This window comes from Peromyscus californicus, unplaced genomic scaffold, assembly GCF_007827085.1.
Source record: "Peromyscus californicus insignis strain IS unplaced genomic scaffold, ASM782708v3 Scaffold_2__1_contigs__length_46816999, whole genome shotgun sequence".
NCBI lineage: Eukaryota > Metazoa > Chordata > Mammalia > Rodentia > Cricetidae > Peromyscus > Peromyscus californicus.
In genome coordinates, this window is record NW_026294540.1 from 4,042,580 (window position 1) to 4,068,292 (window position 25,713).

Consider the following 25,713-nt stretch of genomic DNA (forward strand, 5'->3'; position numbering starts at 1 on the left):
GGAAGCCTCCCTGTGCAGGATTCCTTTACAAGTTGGAGGGCTCCCTCAAATCTCTCTATCTGTAGAAACTGGGTCCCCACATCGGCAGCATCGAGGAGGTGGTACATTTATAAGCTGAGACCCAGTAGAAGATGGCACCGGGTTCCACCCTCGGAGGGAATTCATGCTGGCTTAGCCTAGCTCCCGCCGCAGCTGGCTTCCTGTCTCGCCACGTGATCTCTTCTACACGTGTTCCCAGTACTGTGATGTCATCCCCATGGCCAAAGAGAGGCCTCCCATTAAGACCTGCAGCCTCTGAAAGAGCAGGCCAAATAAACACCTTTCCTCTGTAAACTCCCCGGGGACTTTGGGAGAGCAGCAGAGACAGAGCAGGCACACGTCTCCTCTCCAGCCGCTGGCTCTGAGCAGTGTGCATCCTCCAGCGGGCTACCGACAGCAGGGAAGCGAGAGTCAGAAAAGCATGCCCCGTTGCCAGAGCCTGGGTGGCCCCCCATCTTCCAGAGGGACTCACCCCAGGACACCAGGAAGGCCTTTTGCCAGCAGTGACTCCTCTCCTGTTCTGATGGGAACTGCCATCCCCGAGACTCACCTCTCCTTACTGGAAAAGTCAACTCCCAGCAGAATGTTCTCCTCGGTGTCCTGGCGCCCGCTGGTGTACACCACCACCATGTAGCGGACACGGTCAGTCCAGACGCTCTCCAGGCGCACGGCCTGTGAACAAGGGAGGGGGTCACCTCGATGGTTTGCTCCCTTCCTCTGTCCGCCAAACCAAGACCAAGGGCTTCGGTTCTTGACCCCCACCCACATGAAGACCAAGTGCTTGTGAGGAAGACCAGAGGGAGCGTGTGCCTGGCACAGGGGACGGCCAACTACATGCAGTGGGGCACAAGGGAAATGTGCAAGTTACATTCACGTTTAGCACAGATGCATAAGACGCCATGGAGATGTGACGTCTCTGCTGGCCCCTTTGGGGTGCTAGGCAAGGAACCCAGGACATCCTACATCCCAGCGATGCCTCTACCACTAAGAGAAGACATCCAGCTAGAGAAGGACTCTCACTGCATTTGGAGTCCACCCTCAGCTCTCACCAGCTTAATTCTGTCTTCACAGCGTAGGAGGTTGATCATCACTTGAAGGTGCTGAGGCAGGTCACCTGGGGGGCCAACAAGGAGAGGTTTAAATGGAAGGCCGGTTCCAAGGCTGGGGCAACGCGGTGGTCAGTGGTATTTGCAACAAAGACTTTGGAAGACACATGTGGGCCCACAGGAGAATGTCTTCATAGCCAAGGCGGGGAGGCAGAAACTACAGTCGTGGTTGTGGAGGCGCCTGCCAAGGGCTGAACTGTGAGGAAAAGGACTGAGTGTCACCTGCCCTCATCAAACTCCTGGGCATTTTCCACACAAGCCAGATGTTACTTCCATACCTGGCGGAAGAGGGCGGGGGAGCCTATCTGACCACAGACAACAGCCACATGCTGGGTGTCCAGAGAAATGATTTGAGGAAAAACAATCTATCATTCTCTTTTCATTAAAAAAAAAAAAAAGTTATTAGGGCTGGAGAGATGGCTCAGTGGTTAAGAGCACTGGCTGCTCTTCCAGAGGTCCTGAGTTCAATTCCCAGCTACCGCATGGTGTCTCACAACTATCTGTAATGAGATCTGGTGCCCTCTTCTGGTGTGTAGGCATATATGCAGGCAGAACAGTGTAAACATAATAAAAAATCTTTTAAAAAAATTATTAATCTGTTCGTTTTTCATTGCTAAGAGAAGTAAAAATATAGTCATCTAAAGCAGCAATTCTCCTGCCTCAGCCTCCTGGGATCTGGGGCTGTGGGTACATACTACCATTTCCAGCCAGAGAAAGTAGTTTTTATTTTTTAAAGACTTTTTTTTTTTTTTTTTTTTTTGGTTTTTCGAGACAGGGTTTCTCTGTGTAGCTTTGTGCCTTTCCTGGAACTCGCTTTGGAGACCAGGCTGGCCTCGAACTCACAGAGATCCGCCTGGCTCTGCCTCCCGAGTGCTGGGATTAAAGGCGTGCGCCACCACCGCCCGGCTATTTTTTAAAGACTTTTAAAATGCATTGTACGTTTGTGTGGTGGGGTTATGTGTACGTCTACAGGTAGTTGCCTGCAGAGTCCAGAAGAGGACGCTGGATCCTCTGGAACTAGAGTTACAGGTGGTTGCGGGCTGCCCAACAAGGATGCTGAAAACTGAATTTGGGTCCTCTGCAAAAGCAACACCCACTCTTCACCACTGCGCTCTCTCTCCAGACCCACTCCATTCCCCCTTTTTAGATACAGAGTCTACACAGCTCAGTCCGGATTCAAACTCACAGCCCTCTTAGGGTGGGATGCCAATGTCTCTGGGAAGTACCCCTGGGTTAGGGTCTGGAGAGTGTGCAGGGCCAGGCAGCAAGCTACTGGAGGATGGGAGGAGGGCGTTCGAGGGGTGTGAGAGCCAGGACGGGGTGCAGTGTTGCTAAAGTAGATGTAGGGATCCCAGTCCTGCCTTTCCATGCCCTGAGGCCTGCGGGCCCTCTGAGGAAAGGCTCATTTGTGAAGATGTTCCCCTGGATGAAGGTACAAGAAATAACTCAGCAAAACCACCCTTTCCAATGGTGTGCAGAGCTCCAAAGAAACCCCATTATCTTTTTTGTTTGATAGGGAGCCGAGGGTATGGACGGCGCCATAGCCATAGTACACAGCACTTGTCCAGTATGTGCACAGCCCTGGGTTCGAGGCCCAGCGCTGCAAACACAGGAGATAAAGTGAAGCATCAACACTGCAAAGCATTCTCTCCATGCCAGGAACCCTGGAAGGACAAAGCTGCTTACGTAAGCAAACGGCCCGGGAAACCACAGCTACCGCATGCCTGCTGCCAAAGCACACGGTCCTCTCAAGGCACGGACGTGTGACGTCTAAATGGCACTTCCTCTCTCTCAGAGAAAACCAGGTTTTTAGAACCTGCCCCTGTAGTCGGGAGGGCACAGCTCATGCTAAGTGTTCTCCCCACAATAAATAAGACAGGCAAAACACAGACAAAAAAAAGCCACAGTGGCCGGGCGGTGGTGGCGCACGCCTTTAATCCCAGCACTCGGGAGGCAGAGCCAGGCGGATCTCCGTGAGTTCGAGGCCAGCCTGGGCTACCAAGTGAATCCCAGGAAAGGCGCAAAGCTACACAGAGAAACCCTGTCTCGAAAAACCAAAAAAAAAAAAAAAAAAAAAAGCCACAGTGCTTCCTATCTGATCCTTCTAGAACGGGACTCAGCAAGGAGGAACACAGCCTCCCTCCTGCCAGGACGGCTCTGAAGATCCTAGCTCACATCGGGAGTTCCCTGCCCTGCTTTCTCTTAAGGGCCTACAGGGTTTCTAATGCCACAGGGCTACACAGTCACCAAGGGCTGGATCTTTTGTTTGTCTGGGTGCTCCCGCCATCCACCCCAAGTCACAGAGATGAGAGTAATCCCACCCCCACGTCTGATAAATGTCCAAGTGAGAGAGGCATTTCGCACATAAATAAACTGCTGACATCCCAGCCTGACATCCAGACAGATCAGAGGGCAGAACCCTGGAGTGCAAGACCCTCCACCGACAGGCGGGCTGAATCGACCCAACCCCACAGATTAACCCTCTGATTACTCTCCACGGTGGCCAGGGAGGCAATAGAGAAAAGGAAGAGCCCAAAGCTGTTTGCTGGCCATCCCAGGCCAGCCAGTGGTTCTCTGCCTTCCTAAGCTCACCACTGGTCCTGGGCTTCAAGGACAGAAGACCCGCTCAGCCAGCGACTGCCTTCCCGCCTGCGTGCATTCAAGGGACACACAGGCGAGCTTTCCCAGGGTCTGACACAAAGCGGCTTCGTACGTGCGGCCCAAGCCCACTCAAGGCAGGGACACATTTCACACTTGAAACAAAGCCTGAGCTTCGAATCGCCGTATACGACACAGACAGCAGCAGACTCGGAAGGGATGGCTGGTTTAATCACACTGTAAGCCACTGTGGTGACACTCACAGCAGCTCACAACGCCACCCACTGGAAAAGTTGGTGCACGACTGTGCACAACATCTGTGTTCTGCCTCCCGAGTGCTGGCACTAAAGGCCTGTTTGTCTGGTTTTTGTTTTAATTTATTTAACTTTATTTTATGTGCATGAAGGTATCAGATCCCCTGGAACTGGAGTTTCAGACAGCTGTGAGCTGCCATGTGGGTGCTGGTAACTGAACCCGGGTCCTCTGACAGTCAGTGCTCTTAACAGATAAACCATCTCTCCTGCCCCTGTCTGTCTGTGTTTAACAGAATGGTTGCACTAAGTGACTGAGGTGTCCTGACTACACTATGTAGCCTAGGCTGGCCTTGAACCCATGATCCTCCTGCTTCCACTCCACCCCCGAGTGTTGGGCTGACATCGTTTCCACACACCACACTGTCTCCTTGTATGCGGCAATGATTTTCTCAGATGACAACAGACCTAACTTTCGGTTGACAGGATTAGGATGTGAAAACACAGGCTGAGCTCCGGCATCTGACATAAACTCCAGCGTGGAAAACTCTACCTCGGCACTTAGACCTGAGATGGAGCTGGGTGAGGAGAGGCCAGGCACACCAAGTGATCACAGGGGTTAGGTGCTCCCTTGGTCTTAAATCGGCTCTTCTGACAAGGAGCCTCCCTACCGTGTGGACATTCAGACTCCAGCAGCCTCCCTCAGAAGGACCCCAGGGCCATGGCCTGGGACAAAGGTCCCCTTGTGTACAGGTGCCTCTTGCGTTTCACCTTCAATCTGGCTTCATTTCTAGAGTCAAGCAGCCTAAGAAATCCAGCCTCGGTACTTGACAGGCATGTCCACCAGTCTGTTTTTGGACCTACATTATTATCCAATTTGACCCCAACTCTATCACTTCTGTCCTTTCCAAAAGGTAGCCATTATAGGATAAAGACATCCTGTCATATGACTGCTCAGGAGTGCGCCAAAGGCTCTTACATCGCCCCATCGAGGGGTTTTCAGATGTTCAGGTGAGATACAAAGAGCCTCAAAAGGACCATTTACAGCTGTGATGCATGCTGGTCCATTTGTTCAAGTCTCACTGTATAAGCTGAGATGTTCAGTTAACAGATAGAGAACACACAGGGAATCTTTGCATGTCCACAACTGTGCTGGTCCTTACAAACCCACGATGCACGGCTTCCCCGGCCGTGAGACTTCCCTCCAACTGTGGAAGGTTCTCCTGTGGCACAGAAAGGGTCCCAACTTAAAGCGTTTCCGTCACCTGCATGCTTGTGAGGGTGCTGAAGACTCCGCTGGCCCTGAGGGCTGCTTCCCTGCTGTAGGAAGAGGGCCGCTCCTTTCACCATGAAAAAGCTCTCGCTCAAGCTGGGAAGAACAAAACCAGAGCCCGGTTAGAGTGATTTTTTCGAGAAATACAGGCAAGACATGCTGCAGACGGAACACAGGACAGACAAATGGCACATGACACTCAATGGGATGGAACGCAAGGGTTGCTGCCGCAGTTCTCAGGGGCAAGTGAGGCTTTGGTGGCGCACGCCTCTAATCCCAGCACTCGGGAGGCAGAGCCAGGAGGATCTCTGTGAGTTCGAGGCCAGCCTGGTCTACAGAGTGAGTTCCAGGACAGCCAGGGCTACACAGAGAAACCCTGTCTCGAAAACAAACGAACAAACAAAACAACAACAAAAGAAGTCAGAATGAGGGGCAGGCCTATGATTCCTGATGCTTATACAACCAGCCTGGGCAAATAGAGAGTAAAAAAAAAAAAGAGCTGGGGACAGAGAGCTCAGGGGTAGAGCATTTGTCTAACATACAAAAGACCCACGATTAATCCCTAGTGACACACATGCACGCACCCCTGTCTCTGTCTGTCTGTCTCTCTCTCTCACACACACACACACACCTCTATCTCTGTCTCTCATACACACACACCTCTCTGTCTCTGTCACTCACACATGTCTCTGTCTCTCTCTGTCTCTATCACACACACACACACACACACACCTCTATCTGTCTCTCATACACACACATACACACACACACCTCTCTGTCTCTCTCACACACACACCTGTCTCTGTCACACACACACACACACACACACCTTTCTGTCTCTCTGACACACACGCGTACACACACGCACACACGCATAACTTTCTGTCTCTTTGTCACACACACGCACATGCACGCACGCACACACGCGCACGCACACACACACAACTTTCTGTCTCTTTGTCACACACACACACACACACACACACGTGTGCGTGCACACACATGCGCGCGCGCGCGCGCGCACACACACACACACACGCGCCCTGTAATAAGGCTAGGATGTACAAAAGGCAGAGAAGGAACAAAATAACAACAAACCACAAAACCAAACAACAACAAAACACATTTTTGCAGTTTTCCACTTATAATTTGGTTAACAATTTTCTGCTTTCAGGAGCTGGAGAGATAGCTCAGTGGTTAGGAGCCCTGGCTGCTCTTCCAGAGGACTCAGGATCAGTGTCCAGCACCCATGTGGAGGTTATCAAGCACCTGTAACTCCACTTCCAGAGGATCCCACCCCCTTTTCTGGCCTCTGAGGACACCGTATATGTGTGGTATGCAATCATTAGTGCACACGAAAGACCACACACAAAAAATAAAATTCAAAAAAAATCTTAAAAAAAAAAAAAAAGTCTTCAGGTGGGTGGGTGGTGGTGGTGCATACCTTTAATCCCAGCAGAAGCAGAGAGGCAGGCGGATCTCTGTGAGTCTACAAAATGAGCTCCAGGACAGCCTAGGCTACACAGAGAGAGCCTGTCTTGGAAAACAAAACACAAACAAAAAAACCTTAAATTTAAGAATTCCTGGGGGGTTGGGGATTTAGCTCAGTGGTAGAGCACTTGCCTAGCAAGCACAAGGCCCTGGGTTCAGTCCTCAGCTCTGGAAAAAAAAAAAAAATTCCTGTAGAAATGGAAGATACTATCTACAATACGAAAAGGCAAGCTCATCTTTGATACCCAGTGTTACTGGCTAAACATTATGATCTACAGTTAAAGGCTCCTTCGAAGGAAGCTGGGAGTGGCTACACATACCCACATCTCAACACTTAAAAGGCAAGACTGGGGGCTGGAGAGACAGCTCAGCAGTTAAGAGCACTGGCTGTTCTTCCAGAGGACCAGGTTCAATTCCCAGCACCCACATAGCAGCTCACAATGCCTGTAACTCCAGTTCCAGAGAATCTGACATCATTATACCAATGCACATAAAAAAAAAGTTAAATAAATTATTATTTTTTTAAAAAAGGTGGGACTGTGAATTGAAGCCAGTCTGGCTACCAAGACCCTACCTCAAAGCAAGCTAAATCTAGCATGTCATTCTAAGTGCTAAGAAAACACCATTTGGGCTTGCATGCAGGCCACCGGCTTCTGAGATAACCTGGCTTCTGTGACAGTGGATTCATTAAAACCTGAACTTCTCCTCATTAAGTTCTCATGGTAAGGGGGCTGGAGAGATGACTCTTCGGTTAAGAGCACTGGCTGTGCTTCCAGAGGACCCGGGTTCAATTCTCGGCATCTACAATTTCCTGTAACTGGCAGCTCACAATTCCTGTTAACTCCAGTTCCAGGGGACCCGACACCCTCACACAGACATACATACAGGCAAAATATCAATGCACATAAAATAAAAAGTCACTAAAAAAAAGTTGAAAGAAAACAAACAAACAAACATGGTAAAAAGAGACTGTTCAACTCTGAAGAACCCTCTCAAGCACCGACCTGTGAACACCGACAACCTGGTAACGAGCCCCGGGACACCCAGTGTCGTCACAGACCCCCACAGGAGGGTCATCTTCAGGATATATGCATACATGCTGCACTGTCCCACCCACGCTGTCTGTCACACACCTGCACCCAGGAAGCCAGGGTTATAAACAGTCAGGAGTCTCTGTGCAGGCTCACTCCCAGGCAAAGCGGCGCTCACAGTCAACACCCTGTATGCGAGAGCCGCGCTGTCTCCTTCTATGGGCTGCAGAATCCCATCCCCAACCCTTTCCTGCTCATTTCTACAACTAAGTTTTCAGAACTATTCTGAGCTCCACTACACCCATCCGAATCTCCAAGAGCCACCGAGCCCAGGAAACTTAAAACAGCCAACGTTTGATCAAAGCAGCTGCCGAGTTAATTTTCAAGGCAACATCAACTCCTTTTGTTCACTAATTTGAAAAACAAAAACGGAAAAAAAAACCAAAAAAACAAAAAAAAAACCCAACTCAGATTGACCAGAAACCAGAGCATGCTGGAAACAGCCAGCCATTAACAGTGACCTTTGCCTTGGAAACCAAGAGCAAAAATTCCCCTTGGTTTCCCTCGTATTTCCTTTGGAAAAAAAGAAACAATGATAAAGAGCAGGCTGCGCTCACCCTGTGACCTGCTCTGAAGTCAGCTGTTCCTCTGGCTGATAAGAAGGGGCCTCCCCCTCCACTCATGGGGTTCATCAGGGCCCTGGAGCCACCTCCGTTACTGTCCACAGCCAGCCGGAATGCTGCAGGGAGCCCCACTGCTCTGAGGGCTGCAAGGTCCCCTGTGTCCTGGAAATACACAGGAAACAGCGGAACCCAGAGGCCAAGATGACCCTCAGGCTGAGACCTGAGATGCTGTGGGGAGGATGGGAGACAGCAGACAAGATGAAGCTACTTCATGGCCTGGATCCTAGGATGTGTCACGGCCACGGCTGGTACGGGGCCTCTGGTGTCCAAAGGTGGCTGAAGTCGGCACCCAGTTTTCTATGCTGAGCTCCTGATGCCAAGAAGCTCAAGACCCCATGACCCTCTCAGACATCCATATCAGTCACAGCGCACACCTTTCTCTGGGTACCCAGGGCAAGGATGCATGCCAATCTACCAACCATCCATCCCAGACAGTGAGAAGAAGAAAAAAAAAATCCTCCTTCTTACAGGAGATGTTAGAGTCCTAAGAGTTACAGAAAGTCTGACCCAGACAGAGGCAGCATCCTCCTCCACTACCCTAGGAAGTCTCAACCCCTCCCCACAGCCCTGTTCAAGGCTTTTATCTCCACAGCACAAGTCCGTTCTCAGACACTGCCTGCTACCCTCGAGAAGACCGTGTAGGGAAGACAAACACGACCCTCAGGCCCCAAGCCCCGGCTCTCACACAGACAGAGAGTGCCATCCGAACCAGCTCCCAGGGAGAACAGGAGTCAGCCGCGGCGGCGGCTTATGGCTTACGTACTAATGTGGGCTGGAGACCTCTGGACGGCAGAGGTACTGGGTTGGCCGAAGGAAGACACAGAAGTCAGAAAGATAAAAGAGTTCCATGGCCGCGGCGTTCACATCCGTAGTAATCCTGCTGAAACAAGACGGTGCCTGAAGAGGCCCAGCCATCCACAAGGCACAGGCCAGCCCGGCCAGAGGCAGAGGGGCTTTCCAGAGCAACAGTGGAGTCCCTCCTCAGAGGAAGGTCCTACCCAAAGAGCAAGAGGCTCTTGTGGCCCTTGTCTTTTTCTGATGTTTTGGCTTAAAAAGGCCCTTGTCCCAGCATTCCCTGATGAAAGGGTCCATTCAGAGGAAACAGCAGCTGAAGGCTCTACAGTCAGGGCGCTCCCACGGGCTTTACTGCGGGCGTTGGAACAAGCAATGGGTGTGCATTAGGAACCAGGAGGGAAAACAGCTGGCCACCGAGTACCAAACCCCAGTGAGAGGACCCCATCCTGGGTCAAAACCACATACAGGAGGAGGTGGCAGGGCATCGCTTTCTTTCAAATCCCCACCCACCCATCCCACCAGGCAGGGCCGTGGGCGGCTGCCGCGGGCAGTGAACAAGGCATTTTCAAAAGCAGCTCTACATCCTATTAAAAAAAAAAAAAAAAAAGCTTCAGTCCCATTTCTACATTTGTAGCTACTTAAAGTTCCTGGTGGCCTCAGCTTGGGACACCGCAGATGGAGGAGGGAATCCCATGTGCTTCTGTGAGGATCTTCAAGAGGTGTGAGGTGTCCCAGCAGGCCACGCTCCGAAGTTAAAGCAAGTTTCTGACCCCAAAGGGCTGGAGACGCCACCGTAGGTTAAGCACAGGATCCTGGCAGGGTGTGAAACAGGAAGAGCTGGGGACCTGGACCAGTCCCTGGGGGAAGGAGCACTGAGCAGGAGCCCCTGGAAGGTCTTGTCCGGAAGCCTCTCCCAGCTCCAAACGATCATTTAGCCCTCGCTGGAGGAATAAGTGAATCACACACTTCTGGTTCAGCTGGTGTGTAAAGCATCGCTCATCCAGGAACACACACACATCTTGACCGCTGCCACTGACTCCCATCCACGTGCCCCACGAGAGGGTGGCTTTCCTGCTCCTCCAGATAAGAACCTGCACCACGGCACAGCTGCAGCCTCTGCACACACCTGCCCTGGTGGCCCACCACAGTGTCAGCAAGAACAGGCGACAGAGACTGTGTCCCCGGTCCCCCTTCCAAACATCCAGACGCAGAACACAGAGCAAGGGCCGAGGAACAGCTCAGAGAAACAACTCCAGGCTAGGAAGATTTGGCTACAGAACGCCTCCGTGTGCCCAGGGGATAATCAAAAAGGCAGAGGACCGGTCACATCATCTGCCCACTGCCGCCACCACCACCTCCACCACGGCTGTGGGATAGGATACATCATTCAGTCCTTCTTCACTGAGCAGGGATGGAGAGACACTGTGGGAGCAGCGGGGATATGCTGATCCAGTGTTCAAGGCAAGTTTCTCATGCTACTTAGACCCTGATCACCGAGCAAACGCATAAACTCAAGCTGTGACACGTGAAAAGCTGTGAGCCAAACCCTTGGCTGGTGGTGCAGCCCCAAGAAGTTCTCAGCACCGGCGTGCGCGGTCCCTACAGGCACTGGGAGTGACCATGAAGGGTGCTTTGCAATCTAGAGAGTTCACCTTCCACCGCTACACCTAATTCTTACAATGCCGTTCTTCTGATAAAAGATCCACAATGGGAGTAGAACCAACTGTTGGGACTGTGCAGCAAACAGGAACAGGAGGGGCTGGAGACGCTCCCAGCTCCACGCCCTACCTGCCCCATCCCCAGGACAGCAGGGCTGTCTGTCCCGCAGCTGAGGGACACCTGGACATTTAGATGGATTCACAGCCCTGGTCCTGGCAACGTGAAGTTCAGGATGTAAAGAAGGATGGAGAGACTATTTGGAGATAGATCAGGGAAAGGCTGCGAATGGGATGGAAAATTCTCTCCAGTTTCTCCATGGCATCCTCCTGATGTCTAAATGTCAAAGAGAACCCTGGCTGTCCTAGACATCTTTATTTTCTGCCTTCACGCGCCCGTGGCAGGGTCTGGTTCCAAATACCTTCTTCAGAGTGTAAGAAAACAAGCTCTGGGGACAAATCTTCAACCCATGCCCCAAATGGATCCCTGAGGGGGGGGGGACACTGGGGTTCTCTGTAGGGCATGGTGTTTTGGAAAGGGGTTATGGAGGAAAAAATGCTGGCAGGGCCAATTGCTAATGTCTTTGGTGCTGAGTCGTGTATTGTTTGGCTGGAGGCGTAGGCTTCCCTCAGAGAGAAGGAATGTCCAGAGGCATTGCAGACAGTTGGAGACATTCTCCGGGCCAGCCACATAGCCCTCCTTCATACCCTGCTGGCAGGAGCAGGCAGCTAGGACTATCAGCAAGCTCACAGGAGCAAGACTTTTGTCTCTGCTCAGGTAAGACGGCCAGTGAGTCTGGACACAGCTCTGTAAACCTTAAGATAGTCCATCCGTGACCCTCAAGAGCCCTCAGGCCTGCGGACAGCCTGCCCCTGGACCTCTTCCCTCATTGGGTAGGCCGGGCCCTAAGCCTTCTACCAAAGGCTGAGGTATAAAGGCTGCACTGTATAGGGACTCCACAGCAGCAGAAGCAACCCAGCCAGCCAGAATCAACAGGAACGTGAAGGCAGGAGTTTTTAAACAACTCAAAAATTCCAAAAATGGATGATCTCAGCTGTCGCAGGTACTCGTGGCTTTCTGTGGTGTGAGGCCCCCCACAGGGCATTCATTAGTCAGTGAGGCACAAGCTTTCCAAGAATCCTTCCTTCCTCAGGCTCCAGGACCACCTGGCTCTGGCCTTCTTCATTTCTGTGAGTACAACATGCTAGCCTAAGAACCTACTGCACAACTCAAACCCGGTCAGTGTGCCCAAAGAACTGAATTGGTGTTTCATTAATAGATGGTATGTAGTGACACCTTTAGTCCAAGCACTTGGGAGGCAGAGGCAGGTGGGTCTCTTGAGTTTGAGGCCAGCCTGGTCTACACACATTCCAGGCCATCAAGGGCTACAATGTCTCCAAAAGAAAAAAAGAAAGAAAAAAGAAAAGGAGATAGTGGTAGGGTGCCTGCTGTGTACTCCTGAGCCCGGAGGTCAGCCCTCAGCTCTCAGCCCTCAGCACCCACCCTCCACACGGGGTTAGCTGCTACAAGGAATGGGAGCACTCTGCCTGTCTCTGGCCGCAAGCCAGGGCTGCACGGCTCCTAAGCACTGATGTCCACACTCTTCCTCAGCCCCAGAGCTTTCTACCACGTGCTGCCATCTAGAACTAAATGTGAGCTAACTACCCACCTACAGCAGCCACAATCGGCCTTTCCATGTAACGTACCATCCATGCATCTGACTTTGGAGTCAGGCTCTAACTTAGGATCTCCCACATCCCTCGGTGCATACTCTGCTGTTCCTCTCCTGTGGTCCCCAGAAACCTGTCTACTCCAGGGCTCTGTGCACAGACTCCTCACCCACCTCCCCACAGGGTGCTTGACAGAGAAAATCACAGCTCTTCTCTGTACCAGTCCTTGGTGCAAGGTCAAAGTCCAAGCCTTGTTTTCCACATCCTGTTCCCTGACCCACTGGTTGTGAACTGCTGCCTTGCCAGTATTTTTTAACTTGATAATTGGATGCAGCGGCCAAGACACACCCACTTATCCCAGGCACTAACATTAACAGATTTGAAAACACTGAATGAACAAGAAAAACACAAGCCCAGACTGTACTGAATAAATACACCAGAGGGCTGGGGATGTAGCTCAGTCGGTACAAAGCCCTGCACTGCACAGGCCAGGTGTCGGGTTGCACACCCCACCTGGAACCCCAGCACTTGGGTGAGGGAAACAAGATGATCAGAGTTCAAGGTCACCCTCTGCTACACAGCAAGTCTGAGCCAGCCTGGGCTACATGAGACCCTGACTCAAGAAAAACATCTATCATCATTAACAAACCAAACAAACTAATTCACTAAATTGGAAAGTACCTCCGGAGGACAGGATATTAACACAGTTGGGAAGTATCCTCCCAAGGATACCGCCACCAAGACTTCACACCACGGGGTGGGGCAGGGGATTTTACAGTCCAGCAACCCACGGGTCAAGGCTTGGTCTCCTTCACCCCCTCAACACAAACCTAATCAGAAGGAACTACTAACTCAGTCACTCAAAGGGCATTATTACTAAATTATGCTCTCAGCAAGGAACACCATTAATCCCAGCATCCAGGATGCAGAGGCAGGAGGATGTCTGTAAGTTCCAGGCCAGCCTGGTTTACATATGAAGTCCCAGGCTAGCCAGGGTTACATAGTGAGACCCTGTCTCAAACAAACAAAACAAAGTAACAATAACAACAGCAACAAAAAAAATGATGGTCTTGGATACAAAGAGTCCAGGTCATGAAAGTCAAAGACCATGGAATGTTCCAGATGGAAAGGACAGGTAAATGCAGTGAGAAACCCTGACCTGGACTCTCTTCTACAAAGGGAGTCATTGAAATAACTTTTCTGTAAGTGTGAAATGATTTCAAAATTAAAAAAAAATAAACAATTTTATAACCCACGTCCCACCCATGCAGGGGTATTGAACCCTAGGTTGGAAGCAAGGTAGTTCTACAGCTGAGCCACACTCGGGTCCAACTACCAGATCATCTCTTGGTTGTTTCATCTTGTTTTCTGAAACACCATCTCGCTATGCTGCACAGGCTGGCCTTGAACTCCTGATTCTCCTGCCTCTACCTCCTGAGGGCTGGGATGACAGGTGTGTACCACCATATTGTCCTTTTTGTTTTTCAGGGCAGGATTTCTCTGTGTAGCCCTGGCTGTCCTGGAACTTACTCTGTAGACCAGGCTGGCCTCGAACTCAGAGATCCGCCTGCCTCTACCTCTCGAGTGCTGGGATTAAAGCTGTGCACCACCACCACCTGGCAGATCGTCATTTTTTTAACTGGCATATATCACAGCTTCCCTTTCCACAACTCAGGTCATTTACCTTCAGGCTTAGTGGCCTCCTGCCTGGGCCCCTTTTTCTACTTGATGTTTCCTGGCACATAAGCTGGAGTTCTCTGCTTGATCTAACAGTCCAGACTTCGAGAGCTTCCTCCTGGTCTATGTAAGAACTAATTTCACCACTTTCCTGCTCTGAGACCACAGGTTTGGACCAGTGGGGGGCGGGGGGGAGAGTCTGAACTTCGCAACCTCCCATTATGAGGGGCAGAGTACTGGAACCTGTCAGGAAGCGTCTCAGCACCCCACTCATGATGTCTGGGGTGGCTGCAGCTTTGGCACTAACTACTGCTGCTGTCCTCACCTCTGAGGGCTAAAGTTGTCCTGGTTAATTGGCAGGATGGGCAAGATCAGTGCTCAGAGCCACACCTAAGGCAACCTGCTGCATAGCCATCCTCCTGGGTCTCCCTCTGGGTATCTCCAGGTGTGTCTGATAGGAAGCATCCTTCCGAGGAGCTGACAGGCTTGAGCTTTGGTTTTCACACAGGGTGGGTCTTGAACCAGTGAGCTCAAGTGATGCTCCTGTTCTAGCCTCCTAGGTAGCTGGGGCTACAGCTATACATCATCACACCTGGTGGTCTGACTTGCTGGTGTCTAAGGGTACCACTAGTCAGGCAACAAATGTTTTCCTTCGACTCTGATGACCAGAAAACTCGAAGTCAGACATGCAGCCAAACTCCTCTGGTAACTATCAGTGTGTCCCAAGTTCCTCCCGTAAGGTTCCCCACTTTATTTCCTCCTTCTTACACACATGCAGGTGCACATGCGGGCACACATGCAGGCACGCTCACACACACACACACACACATTGTAGAATATTATTTTAAGATGTGTTTGTTTATGCTGTGGAACATTTAATGATGCAAAGATGTGTTACATTCTTTTGCTGCATTTGTTTAACTCTGTGAAGCTGTGTTATTGTGCCTGTCTAAAACACCTGGTGGTCTAAAAAAGGGCTGAACGGCCAATAGCAAGGCAGGAGAAAGGATAGGCGGGGCTGGCAGGCAGAGAAAATAAACAGAGGAGAAATCTGGGAGGAGTTAAAAGAAGAAAGAGAAGGAGCAAGAGAACAAGAGGAGGATGCTAGGGGCCAGCCACACGGCCACCCGGCCACCCAGCAAGCCATGGAGTAAGAGTAAGATTTACAGAAGTAAAAAAAAGAAAAAGTCCAGAGGCAAAAGGTAGACGGGGTAATTTAAAGTTAAGGAAAGCTGGTTAGAAACAAGCCAAGCTAAGGCCGGGCATTTATAAGTAAGAATAAGCCTCTGTGATTTATTTGGGAGCTGGGTGGCAGGTCCCCCAAAAAACCAAAGACCAAACAGTAAAAGAGTAGAAAAAATAACCAACAACGCATGCACGCATGCACAAGCATGCTCACATGAGTGCATACATACTCTAGATATCAGATTTGACAGCAAGACATCTCACTGGCCCTTCACTAATGTTAAGCTCTGTTGTGCTCTATGAACTGATTGGTAAGATGTTTCAAAACTCTTTTTGGAAGGAGTTGTGGTTGACATGGCCTCAGCTATCCCGGGGGGGGGGGGGGGGGGGGGGGGGGGGGGGGGGGGGGGGGGGGGCGGGGGGGGGGGAACGACCGTTTTTTACTCAACACAGTATCCCCAGCACTCAATGCAGAACCCACAAATACTGAACACACACTCACTGATAACCAAGCAAATACCCAACAAAACACACCCCATCACCAGGTAGCTTCACTCGTTGCTATTCTGCATGGGACACTGTCCCATACACATAGGACGGCTGATCAGGAATTCCTGGAAGTGGGCTCCTTGGGGAGGTACTGAGAATTGAACCTCAGGCCTTGTGTATATTAGACAAGTGCTCCACCACTGAGCTACACGGTGTTGCTACACAGTCAGTGGCCTCAACTCCAGGCGTGTACCTGCAGCAGACCAACACACGGTGGCTACCAGCTCTGCTCACCACAGCCCATGCCCATGGGAGCTCTGCAGACATTCGTATCAGGTCCAGGTTTTGGGAAACTTGCCCAGAGAACTCATGGTCAGCCCATGCCTGGGAGTGAACTCTGCAGTCATAGGGCATCCTCAGCAGAGACAGCCAGAGTCAATTCACATCTAATGGACCTCTTAAGTCTTTTAAAAAATACCTCCAAAAGTAGCCATTTAAGGGCCAGAAAGATGGTTTAAGGGGTAAAGGTGCCCGCTGCCAAGCCCAGCGACCCAAGTTCAATCCCTGGGACCCCACATGGTAGACGATAAGAACTCCTTCAAACTGTCCTCTGACTGCTTCCTGTAAGTTGTGCCATGGGCTCACAACTGCTCACACACACATACAGGCAATAAATAAATAAATACTGTAACAACAGATTAAAAAAAAGAAAGAAATTTAAATAACTAATCCAGAAAAGAAAGGGAAGTAAATCTGTAAAAACAAAGGTGCATGAGAATGCTATTTCCAAGCTCAGAAAGATAAGAGTGTGTGAGTCAGCAGAACCTGGTAGGAACCGTGCATGAGTCAGCAGAACCTGGGCGGAACGGTGCATGAGTCAGCAGAACCTGGGAGGAACCGTCCAAGCACTGGGGTTCCCCGCACAGGCTCCACCTGGTTGTCCGGGTTCTTCCCGGGGGAAATCACCTGGACTTCAGCTGCAGCGTAGCAGGAGTGAGTGGCTCTTGACGACACCGTGGATGACAATAATAATCTCTCTTTCGCACCAGGGCAGGGCAACACCACACCAGGACAAGACCCTCTCTAAACCTCACCAAGGTTGGGAATAAGGGCTTTTTCTCAGTGAGGTGCTAGCAGGTGGCTGGCCCAAGGTCACAGCCGCACAGGTTAGGTTAAAGGGATGTGGCACACCCCAACTATGAGACCCTGCTGTGCCCACACGGAGCCTATCTGCTGCCAACCGTGCTTCTAGGGCAGTCCATTTAAACGATGAACCAGGACAGCCAGAGCGGTCGCTGCATCCGCCCCCGTGGGAAGCATCTCACACTGACCACTCCGGGAATGGGAGCCTGTGGCTGGCTCACTGCCCGCCCCCCCCCCTCACCTGAGGAATGGCTCCTTCATTACTCCTGGCTGCTTCCTTCCTCAAACTTGGGGTGCTGACTGGACCACCCCGCCATCACAGAGCTGCCGGCACCCAGGGCTGCCCACAGGACCATATACACCACAGATGAGCGCTAAGATTCGAGTCCTTCCTAATGCTGGTGGCTCTGCGCCCAGCTGAGGGGCAGCCAAGGGTTCCTGGTGGGAACACACAGTCCAAATCCTCAGTGGTCAAACCAGGTCCTTCCAGATTGGACCAGGACCCTGACCCAGCCACACACTGAAAATGTCTGACCTCGTTCACGGTGGGTCTCGAACTCCTGAACGTGTTACAAGTCTAGAGGATGATTAGAAGCTCAACACAGACACACAGAGGCTGGCACGAAGCTCCCCCATGAAGCAGTTATCGTGGTCACCTCACAGAATGAGACTGGTGACCGGTGACTTTAGAACCTAATCTTGTCCTTGAGGTGACGTGACCGGCCTCAGGTGGCATGGCAGACATCTCCTTCACAAGAACCTCGGTCTTCTGGTACTTTCTCACGACTCTCTCTCTTTTTGAGTATTTAATTCTGTTTAGTGTGTGTGTGTGTGTGTGTGTGTGTGTGTGTGTGTGTGTGTGTGTGTGTGTGTGTGATGTGTGTGTGTGATGTGTGTGTATGTGTGATGTGTGTGTGTGTGTGTGTGATGTGTGTGTGTGTGTGTGTGATGTGTGTGTTGTCCATGTGTGAATGAATGTCAAGGCACGTGTGCAGAGCTCAGAGGACAACCTGTGACGAGCTGGGCAGTTGGTTCTCTCCGTCCACCACGTGGGTTCCAGGGCTGAAACTCTCAGTGTCTTTCCCCATTTCTCTAGTTTGTGAGACAACATCTGTGCAGCCCACACTGACCCGGAACTTTGGATCTTCCTGCCTCCACAACCCAAGCACCCAGACCAAAGGTGATGGGCCGCCACGTCTGGCTTCACAGCCTCACGGGAGCATGAAAACCGAGACGGTCACACGTGAACACAGGCATCTGTACAGGCACCGCTCGAGTGGAGTGGACGGGAATAAGAACGGCCCCCCCGGCGTGCTCTTAAAGTCTAAGGGTTGGCATTTCACAAGTTTAATGAAACCCACTGAAGTGTAATTCACTTTAACTGCAACAATGAATTTAATTAAACTCTGGCAGAATCAATTTAACTCTTCACCTCTGTCCTCCTTTGTCCCCACTATATGATGGCGCTCTAAATTTAAATGTTTTATACATATATTCTGAGTTTAAAATAAAATCTTCTGGAGCCGGGCAGTGGTGGCGCACGCCTTTAATCCCAGCACTCAGGGGGCAGAGGCAGGCGGATCTCTGTGAGTTCGAGGCCAGCCTGGGCTACCAAGTGAGTTCCAGGAAAAGGCGCAAAGCTACACAGAGAAACCCTGTCTTGAAAAAACCAAAAAAAAAAAAAAAAAAAAAAAATCTTCTGGTCTGTCAAGAAAGCTCAATGGGTAAAGGCACTTGCTGTCAAGCATGATGACCCAAGTCAGATCCCCAGCGATCTGAGAAGACACCCAAAAGTTTCCCTCTGACCTCCCCAAGTACACCGTGTCGGGGTGCAGAAGACGCAGGCTGAACACAAACAGGTACATCTGCAGTGAGGGCACCACGCAGGCCTCCGGGTGTGGCGTCACCTTCAGAACCTGGCTCCGACCTCTGCACAGCTTCCCTAGAGCGGTTTCCCAAGGTAAGAAATGGCCCCGTGTGCTGCCGAGGTTTGAATGTGAAATGCCTCACGGGCTCACACGTTTGACCCCTCGGGCTCATAGCACTGTTCTGGAATGGAAGGCTTTTGGACAAGAGGCCCTTGGGCCCAGAGGCGGGGCTTCAGGGCTACAGACAGGCGGCAATTCTGGTTCAATGTTCCTCATCTACTGGAACGTGAGCAGGCGGCCCCACGCTCCTACCGCCACACAGCTGGCCACAGCTGTGCCTTCTCCACCATGGCGGGACTGTACGCCTCCAGACTGAGGTAAAATCAACCCTCCCCCATGTGTTGCTCCATCAAGTATTTTGTCTCATCGGTAAGGAAAGTAACCGATCCGCGTGCTATCAGAACACCATGAGAACAGATGCCGCTTCAAGCCCACGGCCCACACACAGGCTCCCAGTAAACAGAGGGTTGTTATTTCTGCATGGTTTGCCCTGGCTACCCCACGAGCAGAGGGCTACATGACAAATGCCTGCTTTAGGCGGAACTCAGAACGGTGCTCTCCTTACAAGACTTCTGTGTAAATGGGATGAGATATTGGATGCAGGGCGAACAGCAGGACGGAGTGTGGCCTAAGCCTCTCCATCCCGCTGTACCATTCTCCTCCGTGAGTGTGACACACCATTACTGGACCTGTTCATCTTCCTCCTCGTCTTGTCTCCAAAGCAGGTGCTCAGGAGGTGTTTGTTAGCAAGAGGATCCTAAGCCGACTGGGACACAGGTGTACAGAGACTGAGTCACAGGTGCAGACTGGGACACAGGTGTACAGAGACTGAGTCACAGGTGCACAAAGACTGAGCCATGAATGCAGACTGGGACACAGGTGTACAGAGACTGAGTCACAGGTGCAGACTGGGACACAGGTGTACAGAGACTGAGTCACAGGTGCAGACTGGAACACAGGTGTACAGAGACTGGGACACAGGTGCAAACTGGGGCACAGGTGTACAGAGACTGGGACACAGGTGTACAGAGACTGGGACACAGGTGCAGACTGGGACACAGGTGTACAGAGACTGAGCCATGGGTATAGACTGGGACACAGGTGTACAGAGACTGAGTCACAGGTGCAGACTGGGACACAGGTGTACAGAGACTGAATCACAGGTGCAGACTGGAACACAGGTGTACAGAGACTGGGACACAGGTGTACAGTGACGGACAGGTGTACAGAGACTGAGTCACAGGTGCAGACTGGAACACAGGTGTACAGAGACTGAGTCACAGGTGCAGACTGGGACACAGGTGTACAGAGACTGAGTCATGGGTATAGACTGGGACACAGGTGTACAGAGACTGAGTCACGGGTGCAGACTGGAACACAACCATACAGAGACTGGGACACAGGTATACAGAGATTGACCAACAGGTGTCTGTCACCAAAGTGCAGAGGGAAATGTCAAAAGACTCTGTTGTCCCCTGGGTAGTTCAAGATCACAGTCCATAAGACAGCAAGTCTGACCTATGGGACTCCACAGGCCACCCAGGGCACACCAGGCACCAAGGCTAGAGCCAGTCACAAGAGTCCTTCAAGTATCTCCGACCCCGCTGGGCAGGGCTGATTTCTCACACAGCCACAAACTGCTACCACTGAGCCACAAAGGTATATGGATGGCTTCAGCCGTTAAGTTTCTAGCAACCTGTTACTCAGTTGCAGGTGACTGATAACACTGACCTATACTCCTGCCCACAACATCTCCCTCATGAAGCACCAAGTGGGTGTCCACACCTCAGAGGGCTCCTCCTGGCCGAGTGTCAACAGAGGCTCGAAAACCCTCTGAAATAAACCCTCGAGCAAAGCAGGGGGACACCCAAGCGTGGGCAGGCCAAGAGCAGCGTTTCCAAAGGGCAAGTGGCAAAATGGTCTGCCGAGCAGGACAGGCTAGCCCAGCTGGACGCTGTAGGGCAGGGACAGAGGGCAGCCACACTCCCAGCGGCTCCGAAGAGTGGAATCCCCTAGGGAACCCCAAGTCAAGACCACAGGAGGAAGGGCAGAGAGAGGTAAGAGAGTTCATGGCTTACCTCCAAAACCAAAAGGAACCCAGAAGGCCAAGCTTGCTGCCTTGACCCGGACATCCAGGGGGCAGGTGCTCGAACAAAAGAAAATGAACGGGTTTGTGGCCCAGACTCAGACACACAAGAACAAAGACGAGCCCCCCACTTCTGATCCACACTCTGGGGGTGACACAGCCGTGTCTTCTCCCCAGTGCCCCACTTGGCACACAACTACTGGGCCTCATGCCAGCCTGAGGGGCTCCCAGGATGGCGAGGGATCCAGGAGACACTGCTGGAGGGCCACATGCTCGCCGACACCCATGGTCTTTGTTTTGTTTTGTTTTTCCGAGACAGGGTTTCTCTGTGTAGTCTTGGTGCCTGTCCTGGATCTCGCTCTGTAGACCAGGCTGGCCTCGAACTCACAGAGATCTGCCAGCTCTACCTCCTCAGTGCTGGGATTAAAGGAGTGTGCCACCACCGCCTGGCGACACCCATGGTCTTAATCACACTGCTTCCAGAAGAGGCCAGCAGCCAGGTACATATACAGAAGGCCAGGGGGTCACTATGGGGCTGGAGGGTGGCGGGCACCATTTGGCATCCATCTCCTTCATCTCGATGCCTGGTCACTTTCCAAATGTCTTCAGAGTTAGACCCCTGGTGCCCCAGCATCTCACAGAAATGTAGCCAGGTGTGGGCTGCTGGCTGCTCCTAGCCAGGCCACCCTTGGTGACCTTCTGAGGCTGGGACACATACATACAGGCCCACTCATTCTCCTGTGCCAGCAGCCCTTCATGGCAGCCACACCCGAGAAAGACACTGAGGTCACACATAACCAACCAACACTCATCTGGTCCCACACGAGGAACTTTCCACAGGCTACTAACCAGAAGGCTATTTTCCAGTGTGGTGGTATTGTGTTCCCCAAAATATTGTGCATCCTAATAAACTTATCTGGGGTCAGAGAACAGAACAGCCACTAGATATAGAGGCAAGAAAATGGTGGCACACACACCTTTAATCCTAGCATTCCAGAGGCAGAAATCCATCTGGATCTCTGTGAGTTCAAGGCTACACTGGAAACAGCCAGGCATGGTGACACACGCCTTTAATCCCAGGGAGTGATGGCAGAAAGGAAAGATACATAAGGCGTGAGGACCAGAAACTAGAAGCATTTGGCTGGTTAAGCTTTCAGGCTTTGGAGCAACACAGTTCAGCTGAGATTCATTCTGGATGAGGACTCACAGGCTTCCAGTCTGAGGAAACAAGACCAGCTGAGAAGTTGGCCAGTGAGGTAGCTGTGGCTTATTCTGTCTCTCTGATCTTCCAGTGTTCAAACCAATACCTGGCTCAGGTTTGATTTTATTAATAAGACTCTCTAAAATTCATGCTACATTCCAGTCCGCAGGTAAGCCCCACAGAGACCTCTCAGGATAAAGAGCTTGGTACAGTGGCGGGGCCGGGATCCACACACGGACTTACCCGACTCAGGGCCCCATATGCTCATCACCCACAGCCCACTCATACCTCTCTTGTCTATAATTAACTACAAAGTCCGATCTTCATCCCCTACAACTATGTAAACGCCGTGTGTGGGAAGAGAACTCGGTCAGATCAGTAATAAGTGCCCTGACAGCCTGATAAAAACCACACAGAGCCGGGCGGTGGTGGCGCACGCCTTTAATCCCAGCACTTGGGAGGCAGAGCCAGGCGGATCTCTGTGAGTTCGAGGCCAGCCTGGGCTACCAAGTGAGTTCCAGGAAAGGCGCAAAGCTACACAGAGAAACCCTGTCTCGAAAAACCAAAAAAAAAAAAAAAAAAAAAAAACACACAGAGCTGCAGCACACGGGGCCGAGACCAGCCTCCATCACAGAGAGACAAGAGGAGGGCCACCTGCTCTCTTTGGTACCGGAACAGTCCCACGTGAGACAAGAACACGTTTCAGCAGGCAGTGAGGAACGGAGCCTACTGAAAATGACATGGCTTAGGGAACCAGGTCAGGGAGCAGGAACTGTCCTATCGGATCAAAAAAAAAAAAAAAAAACCGGTATGTGGGCAGGACGAGGGAAGGAAAGGCAGAACACGGTGATGTGGGGGACTGGGAGAGAGAAGCAGGAAGGACCATGGGGGGGATTCACCGGGGTGCACTGACAGGTGGTCCTGGGACAGGTCCAACGGCAGGACTAGCTGATGGCACTACTCAAGAGACATAGGAAGAAGGAGGCAGGGGGACCCAGAAGACTGAATGGGATTCACCAACGTGCTGCAAAGAGATGAGCCAATCTAATCTCTTCCATGACCCTGAAAAGCACACCATCACAACTGTGTGTCCCCCCCCCCCCCCGTATCTATAGGGATAAGGGGAGGTGTCACTCCCACAGAAACAAACGTGCAGGTGTGCACACTCTGTGGTAATCTGTAGTAAAATGTAAATGGGGTAAACCGTCACATACTATATCGCCTAGGAAATCAATGACAGTTAAACAAATAAAAAATTCTGTGCACGCTGGCTAAACCTTAGGCCTAAGCACATGCCAGCAACAATGTAACACTGAAACCTGCCAGCCACAGCTGCTGACACCAGTATGCAGAACCCAAGGCGACAGAGGTCCAAGTGTAACCCCCAGAGAGCAAAGAACGAAGGGAGCATTCCCACCCCACCCCCGCAGGCTTCCCCGGCTTTCCTTCTACCTCAGAAACTGAATAACGGCTGTTTACCATTCTGGACCAATCCAAAGCAAAATCTCTCCCTCGCTCTTCCGCCTCAAACAAAACCACCTGGCGGGCGGGTCCACCAGTCCACGTTTGTTTTGTTTTTCTAGGAGACTGGAGAGAGGAGAGCGGACATGCAAATGAGCAGTGTCAAAGGTCAGACCGAGACACAGAACTTCCTTGTTAGAAAGCAGGCTGCCGTCCTCCGCCTGAAAAGGGGGCGTAAACCATCAAGGTGAGTCAAGAAGACTAAAAGGAAGGCTGGTAGCACAAACAGAAGCCAGCCAGCAACCCCTCCCCCACACGGGAACCTGGCATCCCACTCCAGTTAGGGCGTTCTCTCCCTGTGGCCCCGATGGCTTTGGGATCCTGTGTTGGGAGAAGGGTCCAGCTCCGCCTGGTTGGATCCGACATCCCAGGAGCCATGAAGTCGAGGGGAGTTCTGGGTTCTGGTTCTGGAACTGCCTTCAGTCAGTTCCCTCATCTGTGGGTCCAAAGGAACTGACTCATCTGGACAGGCAGAGGGCCCCTGGGCTATCAGCCTGGAGGTACTGGCCTCGAGTGCCTGCCTGTGGAGTGCACGCATGTGTGCGTGCGCGTGCATGCATGAATGCCGGCATGTGTGACTTGGTGTTTCAGCAGGGTCTTGGGATGTAACCCTGGCTGCCCTTGAACTCTGCAGGCCCCAGAGATCTTCTCGCCTCAGCCTCTAGAGAGAGCTGGGGGGACAGGCTTGCCCCGCCATGCCACAGATGCTTCACTTTGCAGAGTATCAAGACTTAAGGTTCGGATTCATCACCTGGAATATAGACACCAACCCTCATCCTGTGTCAGCCCCCCAGCTCCAAACCAAGCAGCTTTCCCTTTCATTAGCAAGACACAAAGACCACAGACACAGTTTCTTATCACGGCTCTAAGTTCTCTGGCTACCGACATCTTCCAGCACGGTGCATTCTGCTAATTAAGGGCAATTAAAGACAAAACAAGCTCAAGGCTCTCTCTGGCCCAATGCCCAGAGAGGAAGGGATGGGTGGAGGGTAGAAGGAATTCTGACCCTAGGGAAGGGTTGCAGGAGGAAGGCACAGGAAGCTGCAGAGGCTCTGGGGGCCCCACTCCCCTCATCAAGTTCTCCTCCCAGTTCCGGGCCTGCACCCAACATCCAGATTCCACAGGCCCTCCTCCTACGCACAGACGCCATGGAGCAAAAGGCAGCCCATTACTGCCCCCAGGAGTTCCAGCCCTGGAACCTTACCCTGGGCCACAAGCTGCTCGACACCAAGGGCGGGAGAGGCAGTTTGTCCTTCTCCCAGCCTAACGTGAGCGACAAGGATCTGGCACCTGCTACAGCGACCACTTTGTTTTCTGCAGGACAGGCGTCCCCACACATCATCTTCACAAACAATACGAAGACTTCCTTCCCTTCACTCAAACGCATGGAGTCCAGAGACAGACTAGACATATGTCTATTCTGCAAGAGTTAAAGCAGACCACCGAGCCACACCTCCATCTTTTTATGTTTATAAAGACAGGGGTCTTACTATGTAGTCCAAGCTGGTTTCCAACTCCCAGTCCTGTCTCGGTGAGATTACAGGTGGATTCCACCACATCCAACTCAATATATATATATGTGTGTGTGTGTGTGTGTGTGTGTGTGTGTGTGTGTGTGTGTGTGTGTGTGTGTATTTTATATATATATGTATTATATATATATATATGTATTATATATATATATATAATACATATATATATATATGTTGGCAAGTTCTCACTATGCAGCCCAAGCTGGCCTTAAACCCTGCAAACCACCTGCCCTTATCAACTGCTGGAATTACAGGTGTGCACTACAACCAGTAACCTATACAGCCGTAGCTCACCAGGTAGCCTTGGCTGGCCTCGAACTCAAGCGATCCACGTCCCTCCCAAGGGGTGAGATAACAA

At 51.6% G+C, this 25,713-nt stretch overlaps 1 protein-coding gene across 3 annotated transcripts in view; it reads right to left on the minus strand.

Annotated features, from left to right (window-relative positions):
• Ssh1 (slingshot protein phosphatase 1) overlaps nucleotides 1–25,713 on the minus strand; it is a 56,578-nt gene that overhangs the window by 26,037 nt on the left and 4,828 nt on the right. The window contains exons 1-4 of one of the 3 annotated variants that reach the window (XM_052755056.1): nucleotides 9,236–9,522; nucleotides 5,260–5,363; nucleotides 1,089–1,153; nucleotides 590–711 (exon numbers count right to left, since the gene is read on the minus strand). In XM_052755056.1, coding sequence (XP_052611016.1) covers nucleotides 590–711; nucleotides 1,089–1,153; nucleotides 5,260–5,363; nucleotides 9,236–9,387 — 443 coding nt within the window. In that variant the 5' untranslated portion in view covers nucleotides 9,388–9,522. Of the gene's footprint in view, nucleotides 1–589; nucleotides 712–1,088; nucleotides 1,154–5,259; nucleotides 5,364–8,406; nucleotides 9,168–9,235; nucleotides 9,523–25,713 lie in introns of those variants that run through there. The other 2 variants (XM_052755058.1, XM_052755057.1) reach the window with 2 other exon arrangements.